This window comes from Ziziphus jujuba, chromosome 7 (genome assembly GCF_031755915.1).
Source record: "Ziziphus jujuba cultivar Dongzao chromosome 7, ASM3175591v1".
NCBI classification, from domain to species: Eukaryota; Viridiplantae; Streptophyta; class Magnoliopsida; order Rosales; family Rhamnaceae; genus Ziziphus; species Ziziphus jujuba.
The window spans coordinates 16,115,550-16,126,755 of record NC_083385.1 but is presented as its reverse complement, the minus strand read 5'-3'; the positions used below and the strand labels follow the sequence as shown (position 1 = coordinate 16,126,755).

Here is an 11,206-nt window from a genome sequence, read left to right as displayed (position 1 = left end):
TCACATGATTAAGCAGCTTGGATACATATGATTAACGTGGATTGATTCATCAGCTTCATCTAAGGTTTTTGTTTTTGCGTTTTCCCACTTCAACAACTGCATACTTGCTTTCTCGGCCTGTAAAATATATATATATATATATATATACATATATATATATTAGTATAAATCGTTCATGTGTAAAACAAAGCCAAAATAACAAACAGAAAAATGTATAAATAATTTATTAATTTTAAACATAGAAAAATTCCTACCTCTTTTACCCAGTCACATTTAATGGCAATGACGACTAAAATCAAGGTTTGAATCGCTGTTCCAACAATCATGCCAGCCCAAATTCCCTGATTGTGTTTAATTTTTTTATATCACACATCAGTTCTCATAATATGATATTCAAATATTTCGTCCAAAAAATATAATCTCAAATATGCATATATGGTCATGCCAACGACACCAAATCCCATATTCCTCTCTTCAGAAGGGAAAAAAAAAAAAAAAAAAATTTCCTGACTAAATTGTATTTATGTGTTTTTAAGATTTTTTTCCCCTTTTTTTACTTATTTATTATTAAACTTTTGTACTTACCATAACTCCTTTGTTGAAGAACCATCCCATAAAAAATCCAACTGGAACTCCGATTATATAATAACAACCTAAGTTTATATATGCAACATATGATTGCCAACCACATCCCACAGCCACTCCTGTTCAAAATTAGGTTAAATCTTAATTAAGGTTTTAGCTAGATTTCATGCAATGGAATATATACTAATATGAAATATACAATAAAAAAAAAATGGAAATCTATAATTACCAGATAGAATAGGTTGAACACTATTGAGGAGAAGAGTGAAGGCTAAGAGGATGTAGAGTTTGTTTACTTGTTGCAGTACAGGTTTACTTGAAGAAAATATAAAAGCAATTTCCTTGTGGAATATCATAATCAATAAGCAAAATAAGAGACCAATTGCAATGGATGTGACCACTGATACTGTGGTCGCAAATTTGGCTCCTTTTCCATTCCCTGCTCCAAGCTCATTTGCCACTCTTATTCTGTATTATTTATCATCAAAATTAACCATCATATAACAAATGAACTTTTCTTTTTCTTTAATTAGATATATATGGTAGAGATATGCATAGATTAATTACTAAATGTGTAATGCAAATAATCAAAAGATCAATTAAAGCAAATTCCTTGAAGCAGAAAAAGAGTGCATGAAAGACACTTGATTTCCTTAACTTTCCATTATATATATATATATACACATATGCAGATAAAGAATCAATTTTACATTAAATTGATCTGATGGTTATAATATTAAATTTTTCTTACTTAACTATTGAATTGCTTTAATACTAAAATTTAAATATTAGTTAACGATCTAATATGAATTTAATGACATAATAAAACTATATTTGAAGAAAATAAATTTTTTAGAAGTTTGATAAATTATAAATATATTTTTAAATACCAGCGTTTGAAGCAATTTTAAAATTGGTAAAAAAAAAAAAGAAAAAAGAAAAATTTATGGTAAAATCATCAGATCTTGAAGTAAGCCCCAATTTTATATATATATATATATATATATATATTCCAAAAACCAAACTTTCCAATATTCAAAATGTAAATGTGCAATATTGAGCCTATGTATGATTAATATATATTACTAAATGATTTAATTAGCATTTCTTTATCATGTGATTAGTTGTCTATCCTTTCAAAAAAGTATTATATGATTTATAAAGAAACAAATAATTAGATTAACAACATGATTTCTTTTCTTTTTCTTTCTTTCTTTTTTTTTTTTTTTTGAATGAACCAACAATATGATGTTGATCCAACAATATATGTGCAAGAGGTTTCCATTCATTTTCAAAACATCAAGTGAAGCCAATTAATGGTTTATATATAATTAAAAATACATCAAACTAAGGTGACTGATTCAAATCAGCTCTTAGAGCAAATATATATATATATATATATGCACATTCAATTCAGCTTGTGAAGCACAGTTTAATTAACAAATCACCAATGTGTAAATATATATATATATATATATATATATATTTTAAATAATAAAAAAAGAGAATAAAGGTAATTTACCCGGTTGCATTAAAGAATGCAAGAGGAATATTCATTGCCCATCCATTTATGGTCATGCTGCAAAAGATCAGAAGACAAATATATTCACCATATTAAAAAAAAAAAAAAAAAAAAGAGCAGAGCAAATAATGGATCAAAAATAGCAAGCTAGGTAAATGATGTTGCTCATACCATATGGACAAAGCATCCACAGCAACCTCTGCATTGGCCAGATTTCCAGTCATCAATACCAGTATTGCATAGTACCAGACTTCCAAGCTGTAGATTATTTAATAATTGACATTAATTGTGTGATTCCAAAGTAATAGGATTCTGATGTTACATAATTATTAGAATAAAACATAATAATATGGATCCAAAATATAAAACCAAAAAAATCATTGATTATTTGCTGATGTAATACATACATACATATATATATATATATATATAGGGATTAATGTATACCAGAGCATAACCCCAGAAGCAGCAGAGAGTTTGATGAACTCCCAGAGACCTGAAAATGCTTCAGTGCAGAAACCAGACCAAGTTAATGGACACCCACCAAAGACTGCGTAACTCAATTGCCCAATCGCCAATATCCACCAAGAGATGTCCAAAGTAATAGCAGTACCAACTACTCCAACCTGAAGCTTGTACACAAACAACCAGCTTAATATCACATGGACTACTAATGCTACCAGAGACACCCAAGCAATCACAATATTCTTAAGCTGGCTCTGCAAGAAAATCTGCAACGGAAACTGAATGGCAAAGCTGAAATGAACCGGTATTAACCACATTGATACTAGCCCTGATAGCTCTGCCACTTCTGAATCCTGTCCCAAAAGCTTTAGAATTGGAGTGGCAAAGAGATAGATAGGCAAAATTATAATACAGCAAATCAACAGAACAATCCACGAACGTTGCATGTATACACCCAACATGTAGAATTTCTTGGCACGAAAAGCTTGCCCGCATAGCGTTTCTAATGCGCTTGCCATGCCCAGCTGATTACCAAAAATACCACCCAAAAAAAATAAATAAATAAATAAAACAGAGTTTAAAAACAGGGGAGTCTAAAGTACAACCAAAAAAAAAAAACAGAGGAGTTTATATTATAAGGTACATATGCATACAAAGAGACCAAAGTTGAGGTTAATAATGACATTGTTGGCAATGGAGACCGCCGCGAATTCATGGTCGCCCAGATGGCCAGCAAAGGCTTGCGTGATGACGAACATGGAGAAGGAGGCGAGGCGGCTAAAGATTGCAGGGGCTACGATGTCCCAAAGCTTCTTTGATTCTCTGCAAAATCTCTGTGTAAGAACTTGGTCTTGTTCATCTTCATATTGGACCATCGAAGTTGGAGATATTTGTTCCAACAATGGAGCATTTGCTTCCTCCATTTGCTTGGGAAATAGAGAAGAGGGTGAAAGAGAGGGAGGGTAGTAACTAGAGAGAGAAAAAAAAAAAAAAAATTAGAGCAATAAGATTTTACTTGTTGCTAATTACTTTTGTACTTTGATTTAATAGGACATGATATTAATTATAAATCATTGATATAACGCGATTTGGTGTATGCTGTTATATAATTGTAAAATGTGCACCTTAATTTTTGTTCTTCATTTATGTGTTGTTAATTAATTAGTTAAAATTAGTAGGGTTGTTTTTTAACTTTTCGGATTTGTTGAAAGGTAAAGAAAAAATAAATAAAAAGAACGTGAGCAGAGCCAGAGGAAAATCTCGCTATAACATATCAAAAAGGTTTTATTGATTAATTAATTATTAATTCTCATACGTTTATTTATTTCCAATTAGACTCTCAAAATAGATAAGCCGCGTGAATCAGTACCGGGGTAACCCATACAGTTTGGTTGTCTTGGAATAAAATGATCTGTTGGAGAGATGATAAAGGCATCAATTACAACATCAATAGGTAGGGACTCCATAAATGATATATGTTAATGTTTTGATAAAAGATAAATTGTTCTTCTAATTACCTTTATATGCGTTTGTCAGTACTTGATGGTACCAGTTTTCCAAGCTACCTTTTTTTTTTTTTTGAAAAGCATAAAAGTATACTAATTTATACTATTCAAAAAAAAAAAAAGAATAAAAAGAAAAAAAATAAAAAAGCAACTGATTTATAATTTAATAAAACAAATGCAAAATCATATTTCTGCTAATCACATCCTTTCCATTAATCAATCAGATTTAAGGAAATTAAGGTGTATTATTGCTATACTAAAAACCCACAAAAAATTATATTTTATTATAACTGTAAATACAGCAGTATTTATATTATATTAAAACTTAAAAACATGCAAAAAAAAAAAAAAAATCACAATATATATATATATATATATATATATATATATCTATTCTAAAATGGAAAAAAATCACAATATATATATATATATATATATATATATATTCTGTAGTGCAATGTCTACATGATTTTATAGTAAAGAAATGCATAAAAATAATAGTTTTTTAGAAAATATTCACCTTTATTTAATATTTATTTTTGTGTGAAATTATACAGATATCCACATAGAATGATTGTGTATATATATATATATATAAAGAGAGAGAGAGAGAAAGAGAGAGATCTTCACTAATAGAAAAATCTTATTAAGTTGGAAGCATCATCACCTCCCTTCAGGTGTTCAATCTTTCATGGATGTCTTGCAAGAATCAGTAAAGCTAAAAGATTGGCATATTTACAACATTAGATAAAACAACAAATTCCCCATGCGTTAGGGCGCCTTTTGCATTCTCATACCCAAGTGTTAAACCTCAGGATCTTCTCTTGATCCATAGCAACATTTTATGGTTTTTTTTTTTTTTTTTTGGTTGCTTTAGTTGAAAATTTTTTATCTTAACTTTGTAGAGACATTTTTTTTAGTAGATACTTGAATATTAAACGTAGAATAAATATTTAGTTACATTTTATTGTTGTTGAGTTTTTAATAATATGGTTAACTTTGGGTATTAGTATAATGTCCTTTAGTTTCAAAAAGCTATAATTTTAATAATAATAATAATAATTTTAAATTCACTTTATTTGCAGCAAAATTTTCATTCAAATGGAAAAAAAACAGAAATAACTATTATTTGCGAACGAAAATAATTTGTCACAACTAACATTAATAGTCGGATTCTTTAATTTGTCACAAAGATCTCTCTTTGTATCTTTTGTGAGGAAATTCTTCAATGCTATTAATAATTCTTTTTTTGTGATACGGGATGTCCATTGATGACTTTTTTCTTTTCATATTAGAGAAAAATATAAAAGAAATGATAATTCATCTTTATTAGCTTAAATTTTAAAAAAAATGATAATTCAACTTTGTATCATAATCAAAATTTTTTGAGATTTTAGATTAAAAATTCAACAATTCAATCTAAAATGAAAAAAAAATACATGTAACAATTCAAAAAAGAGGCCAGACTTGAGAAAAGTAGTAATTCAACTCCAAAAGCTATTGGGGGCCAAAAATTTCATCATGGATGAAAAAACAAAAATGGGACAAAAGTCAATTGTGACGAAATAATACATTTCTAATAAATAGTGGCAGCGAACATGGTGAAGAATATATTTGTTACGATGAAATTTTGCAGTTTGTCACAAGTTCTCATAAGAGAGGGTGCTGTAGCCACAAACTTATTTCTAAGTGACAAATTGTATTTATTGCAAATGCACAGTAGCGACGAAATCGTTTTGTGGCCAATAACCTATTTTGTTGTGATTCTAAGTTTGGTTCATGATCCAAAAAGAATTCTTATTTATTAATCTGACTGAAAAGCAGTTTATATTCTGGTCATTTCTTTAAACAAGAGATCTTAACTTTGTGAATGCTTCTTTTACTTCTGTCTCTTCTCCTCAAGAACTTTCTTACATATGAGAATATAAAGCTCACATTTCAGCTTTTTTATAAACCTTTTGAAAGTTTTATAAATACATTCTAATCTCAATGTATCAGTATGTTTTCCATAAAACGTAGAAGTAATTCTGACCTTTTAAAGGTTAAAAAGAAAAGAAAAAAAAAAAAGTGTCAAATATGGCAAAAGTGGGTTGATCATTTCAAAATTGGGCAGCCCGCCCGACTCACGGACTAATTCAATGATCAGCTCCATATAATATATATATATGGTTAAGATGGATATATATTAACGCACAAATTCTTACATTACGACTATTTTGATAAGAAATCATTAGAAACTTTTTTATTTACTTTTATATCAAAAAGTTGAGATTTAATTATATTTTTGAAATTTATAATAGTTTGGACAAAATTTATTTTGTCTTTATATTTTGGTATTTTATTGGATTTTTAAACTTTAAACACATCTTTAAATCCAACGTTTGCAACAATTTAAGAACTAATATAATAATAATGGTCATGAAGAAAATACACCAAAATGTCATAATATAAGGGCGATTTACTGTATATTAATGTTTTTGCTTTGTGTTGTCCCACTTCAATAGGTGCATTCTTGCTTTCTCTGCCTGTAAAAAACACAAATATAAATATTCTGTGTATAAAATAAAAACAAAACAACTAAAAAAAAATAAAATATATAAATAATTTCTTAATTTTTAAAAATTAAAAAAAAATCCCTACCTCATCTTCCCAGTCACATTGAATAGTAATGACGACCAAAATCAAGGTTTGAATCGCAGTCCCACAAATCATGCCGGCCCAAATTCCCTAATTATGTTTAATTATTTTTATATCACATATTAATTCGCATTATATATAATCAAATATGTAATATACATAATTTTTTTTTTGCTTTTCTTTTGTTCTTTCCAAAATTCTTCTTTAATAAGAGAGTGTGCGCTGCGTGATGAATACAAATACAAAACATATTTACCATAACTCCTTGATGGAAAATCCATCCCATGAAAAATCCAAGAGGAACTCCGATCAAATAATAACAACCTAAGTTTATATATGCAACATGTGATTGCCAGCCACATCCTACAGCTACTCCTGTCTCAAGATTAGATTAAAACAAATCAAGGTTTTAGATTTCATGCAATGAAATATAAAATACTAATTGATATGAAATCATTTTAAAAGCATTAAAGGGGAAAAAAATTTAAAATTACCAGAGAGAATAGGTTGAACACTATTGAGCAAAATTGTGAAGGCTAAGAGGATGTAAAGTTTGTTTACTTCTTGTAGTACAGGTTCACTCGAAGTAAACATAAAAGTAATTTGATTGTGGAATATCATAATCAATAGCCAAATGAAAACACCAAATATAATGGATGTCACCAGTGATACTTTGGTGGCAAATTTGGCTCCTTTCCCATTCCCTGCTCCAAGCTCATTTGCCACCCTCACTCTGCATATATTCGAAAACATCAATAAAAATATGGTTAAATGCACTTTACTATTCTTTAAATCTTTAGTTTGGACAAATTCATTTTTGGGTCTCTATGTTTTTTCCCTACATTTGATATGCTCTATCTTATTAAAAATAAGTACGGGTGACAAAACTTGTAATTATTAACGGAGCCCTAATAGCATCTCCATGAAAATATGAATTATAAAAAAATATGTCACATAAATAATATAAATATTGCTTTAAAAAATTATTCTTCAATGCAAATGTATGAAATGAATGACTTGAAAAGGAAAATCTCTACTTCAAAAAAGCTCAATCAGACATTGTGTTCTCAAAAACAAAATTTTGCTTAAAAAATAAAATTTTTAACAAATAGAAAATTAATAAAAGATGCAATTGATGAATAGTCTTTTTGGACAGTAGCATTGGACAACAAATTTTGAAATTACTATCGACACAGTAGACATTCATGCTGTTTAGATATCAATACTAATGTTCATTTTATACCATCTAGATAACAATCCAAATTTTATATTGGAGATACCCTAACAATTCATCCATTTTTAGCTTGTACAAAAAAAATAAAAAATTAATATATATAATATACATTTATAATCCAATGCTGCAATCAATTTACTACTTCGACAAAGTTTAAGACTAATTAATTATAATTTTATAAGCTATACTTTTAAGCCAAATTAGAAATAAAAAATTTTAAAAATTCAGTTAAGTTAATGAATAAATCTATAAAATAAAAATATAATATATAAAAATGATAAAGGCTTTATATTTTTAATGTCTAAAAGCAAGCCTGGAGTGTTTCATTGAACATAGCGTAATAATCAGTTTTGCAACTTTTAAATGTTAAAAAATATTTATATTTTTTTCACTAGATTTGACTAAAAAAAGTTTCTCTAGAAGCATTATTTTATTATTATTTTTTTTAAAAATAAATTATAAGAGTTTCACTAGTAGAAGCTGCATGAGCCGTTTCAAATGCCCACAAAAAAAAATAAAAAAAAATATATATATATATATATATATATATAACAAACAAATAAAAAAAGAGAGAAAAAAAAGTCAAAATAAAATTAATTAAAAAGGGCTCGCTAGTAAACATACTACATTTTTTTCTTTAAAGAAAAATTTCTGAAAAATTCATGGGGGACAGGCCCGACGTAGGTTTGGCTCGCTCGGATATATGTGGAAGAGGTTATTTATATTTTTCTTATTTGACTAATTGCACTATTTATTTTCAAATCATAAAGTGAAAATGTGTTAAGTTTGGTCCAATAGTGAACTTACGAAGATTGCTGGCCACTTTTCGTGTCCCACTAATTCAATTTGGTCGATTTAAAGAAAAAAATGAAAACATTACATTCAATTCAGCTCGTGATGCATGGGCAACTGATCAATTAATAAATTCATTGATTTTTTTTTTTAAAGTAAACAAAAAAAGAAAAAAGAAAAATAAGGTAGAAGGATTGTTTACCCGGTAGCAGCAAAAAACGCAAGAGGAATATTTATTGCCCAATCACTTATGGTTACGCTGTGGAAGAAGAGAATGTATTCACCAAACTAAAATAAAATAAAGAGCCACAGAGAGAGAGAGAGAGAGAGAGAGAGAGAGAGAGAGCTGGAACAGAAATATCTAGCTAGTAAAATATCGCTCATTTCTTACCAAAATAAATAAATGGTAAATGGTTAATGTTGCTCATACCATATGGATAAAGCATCCACAGCAATCTCTGCATTGGTCAGATTTCCAGTCATAGCTACAAGTATTGCATAGTACCAGATTTCCAAGCTGTAGATTGTTATAATCAACATGGAAATTACAATTCTAAGATTCTAAATTAAATTTAAAAGATCAAAACTTTCATAGTTATTTGAAGAAAATGTAATATTATTTAAAAGATTAAAAAAAAAAATCATTGATTATTTTCCTGAGATATATAGGAATATTAATATACCAGAGCATAATCCCGGAAGCAGCAGAGAGTTTGATAAACTCCCAGAGGCCTGAAAATGCTTCAATGGAGAAACCAGACCAAGTTAATGGACACCCACCAAAGACCGTGTAACCCAATTGCCCAATCGTCAATATCCACCAAGAGATGTCCAAAGTAATAGCAGTACCAACAACCCCAACCTGAAGCTTATACACAACCAACCAGCTCAAAATCACATGGATCACCAAAGCTGCCAGAGATACCCAAGCAATCACACTATTCTTAAGCTGGCTCTGCAAGAAAGTTTGGAATGGAAACTGAATTGCAAAGCTAAAATGAACCGGTATTAACCAAATTGAGACTACCCCCGCTAGCTCTGCCACATCTGAATCCTGTCCCAAAAGTTTTAGAGTTGGAGTGGCAAAGAGATACATAGGCAAAATTAGAACACAGCAAATCAACAGAATAATCCATGATCGTTGCATATATACACCCAACATGTAGTATTTCCTGGCTCCAAAAGCTTGCCCACATAGTGTTTCCAAAGCGCTTGCCATACCCAGCTGACACCATGACCAAAATTACCATAAGAGAAAAAAAATAATAATAATAAAAAATAAATAAAAAATAAATTTAAAATTAAATAAATGATAATAGTTGTACATCTAACATATAATTATAAAAAAATTACCAAGAAACCATAACTGAAGCCAGCGATGACAGTGTTGGCAATGGAGACTGCAGCGAATTCGTGGTCACCAAGATGGCCGGCGAAGGCTTGCGTGATGGCGAACATGGAGTAGGAGGCGATGCGGCTAAAGATTGCAGGACCTACAATGTCCCAAAGCTTCTTTGATTCTATCCAAACTCTCCGTGCAAGAACTTGGTCTTGTTCATCTTCATCTTCATCTTGTTGGACCATCGAAGGTGAAGCTAAGTGTTCCAACAATGGAACATTAGCTCCCTCCATTTGCTCTGCTTCTTTCCTCTGTCTATGAAATCTTTATATGGTGGCAAATAAGAATGAGGATGAAACAGAGGGACGGTTCAATTAGAGATGCTGTACAATTATTTGTTCACTTTTGCGACCTTTTTTTTTTTTTGTTGCTTTTTAAAGGTGTCTTTTGCTTTATGATAAAACAAACAAAAAAAAAAAAAAGTGTTACTTTTGCACTTTGATATTCAATTCCCTGGCCGTACTATTGGATTTGATATGCTATTTTATGTTTTTTAAGACAAAAATAATATTTCTTACTGCTTGTAAACATCACCAATATGATTATACGTGGCAATACAATTAGACGTTAAAAAATAATTCACTTTTTTATATTAAAATTTTAATTTAAAAATTAAAATTTTATTAAATGCAACCAATTAATGATTGCCGTGTCAGCAATGGATCTTATCCTCATTACTCTTTTGATCATTACTATTTTTATTTATTATTATTGTTTTTTATTTTATTTTTTAATGTCTCGTTGATCTGCTTATTAATTAATTAATTAGCTAAAATAGTAAATGAGATCTCGAGTTGTTGCCTGTTGTTGCAAGATAGGGGACAAATAAAAGAAAGAAAGCAGAGGAAGATCTCACTATATATATATATATATATATATAAGATTTTTATTGAATAATTTAATTATTAATTTTCATAAGTTCATTTTTCCGAATACTCTCTCAAAAAAGATAATCCGCGTGAATCATCGTGACCAGGACAGCCTATCGGTTTAGTAAAGGTCGCGCTAGGGTCCAGACATGTCTGACGCTGTAATATAATCTAAAGATGCTTTTTTTTTTTTTTTTT

The 11,206-nt window shown here is 29.2% G+C and overlaps 2 protein-coding genes across 4 annotated transcripts; both read right to left on the bottom strand.

Moving 5' to 3' along the window:
- LOC107425207 (protein DETOXIFICATION 27) lies at positions 1-3,495 on the bottom strand. The gene is made up of 8 exons (XM_048478894.2): positions 3,226-3,495; positions 2,555-3,096; positions 2,279-2,365; positions 2,108-2,164; positions 815-1,053; positions 586-704; positions 255-341; positions 1-117 (listed from the first exon to the last, which is right to left on the bottom strand). Exons 1-8 carry the CDS (start codon positions 3,493-3,495, stop codon positions 1-3), a joined length of 1,518 nt encoding a protein of 505 aa, XP_048334851.2.
- Positions 3,496-6,376: 2,881 nt separating this feature from the next.
- On the bottom strand, positions 6,377-10,470 carry LOC107425234 (protein DETOXIFICATION 27). 3 transcript variants are annotated; one of them, XM_048480037.2, is made up of 8 exons: positions 10,094-10,468; positions 9,424-9,965; positions 9,171-9,257; positions 8,943-8,999; positions 7,209-7,447; positions 6,971-7,093; positions 6,718-6,804; positions 6,377-6,602 (listed from the first exon to the last, which is right to left on the bottom strand). In XM_048480037.2, the coding sequence occupies exons 1-7, from the start codon at positions 10,370-10,372 to the stop codon at positions 6,731-6,733; spliced, it is 1,401 nt and encodes a 466-aa protein (XP_048335994.2). In that variant the 5' UTR covers positions 10,373-10,468; the 3' UTR covers positions 6,377-6,602; positions 6,718-6,730. The 3 variants fall into 3 exon arrangements, with proteins under 3 accessions (XP_048335994.2, XP_015890675.3, XP_060674678.1); XM_016035189.4 differs by having other exon boundaries at positions 6,971-7,089; positions 10,094-10,466; XM_060818695.1 differs by lacking the exons at positions 6,377-6,602; positions 6,718-6,804 and having other exon boundaries at positions 6,811-7,093; positions 10,094-10,470.
- Between the last annotated feature and the right edge of the window lie 736 nt (positions 10,471-11,206).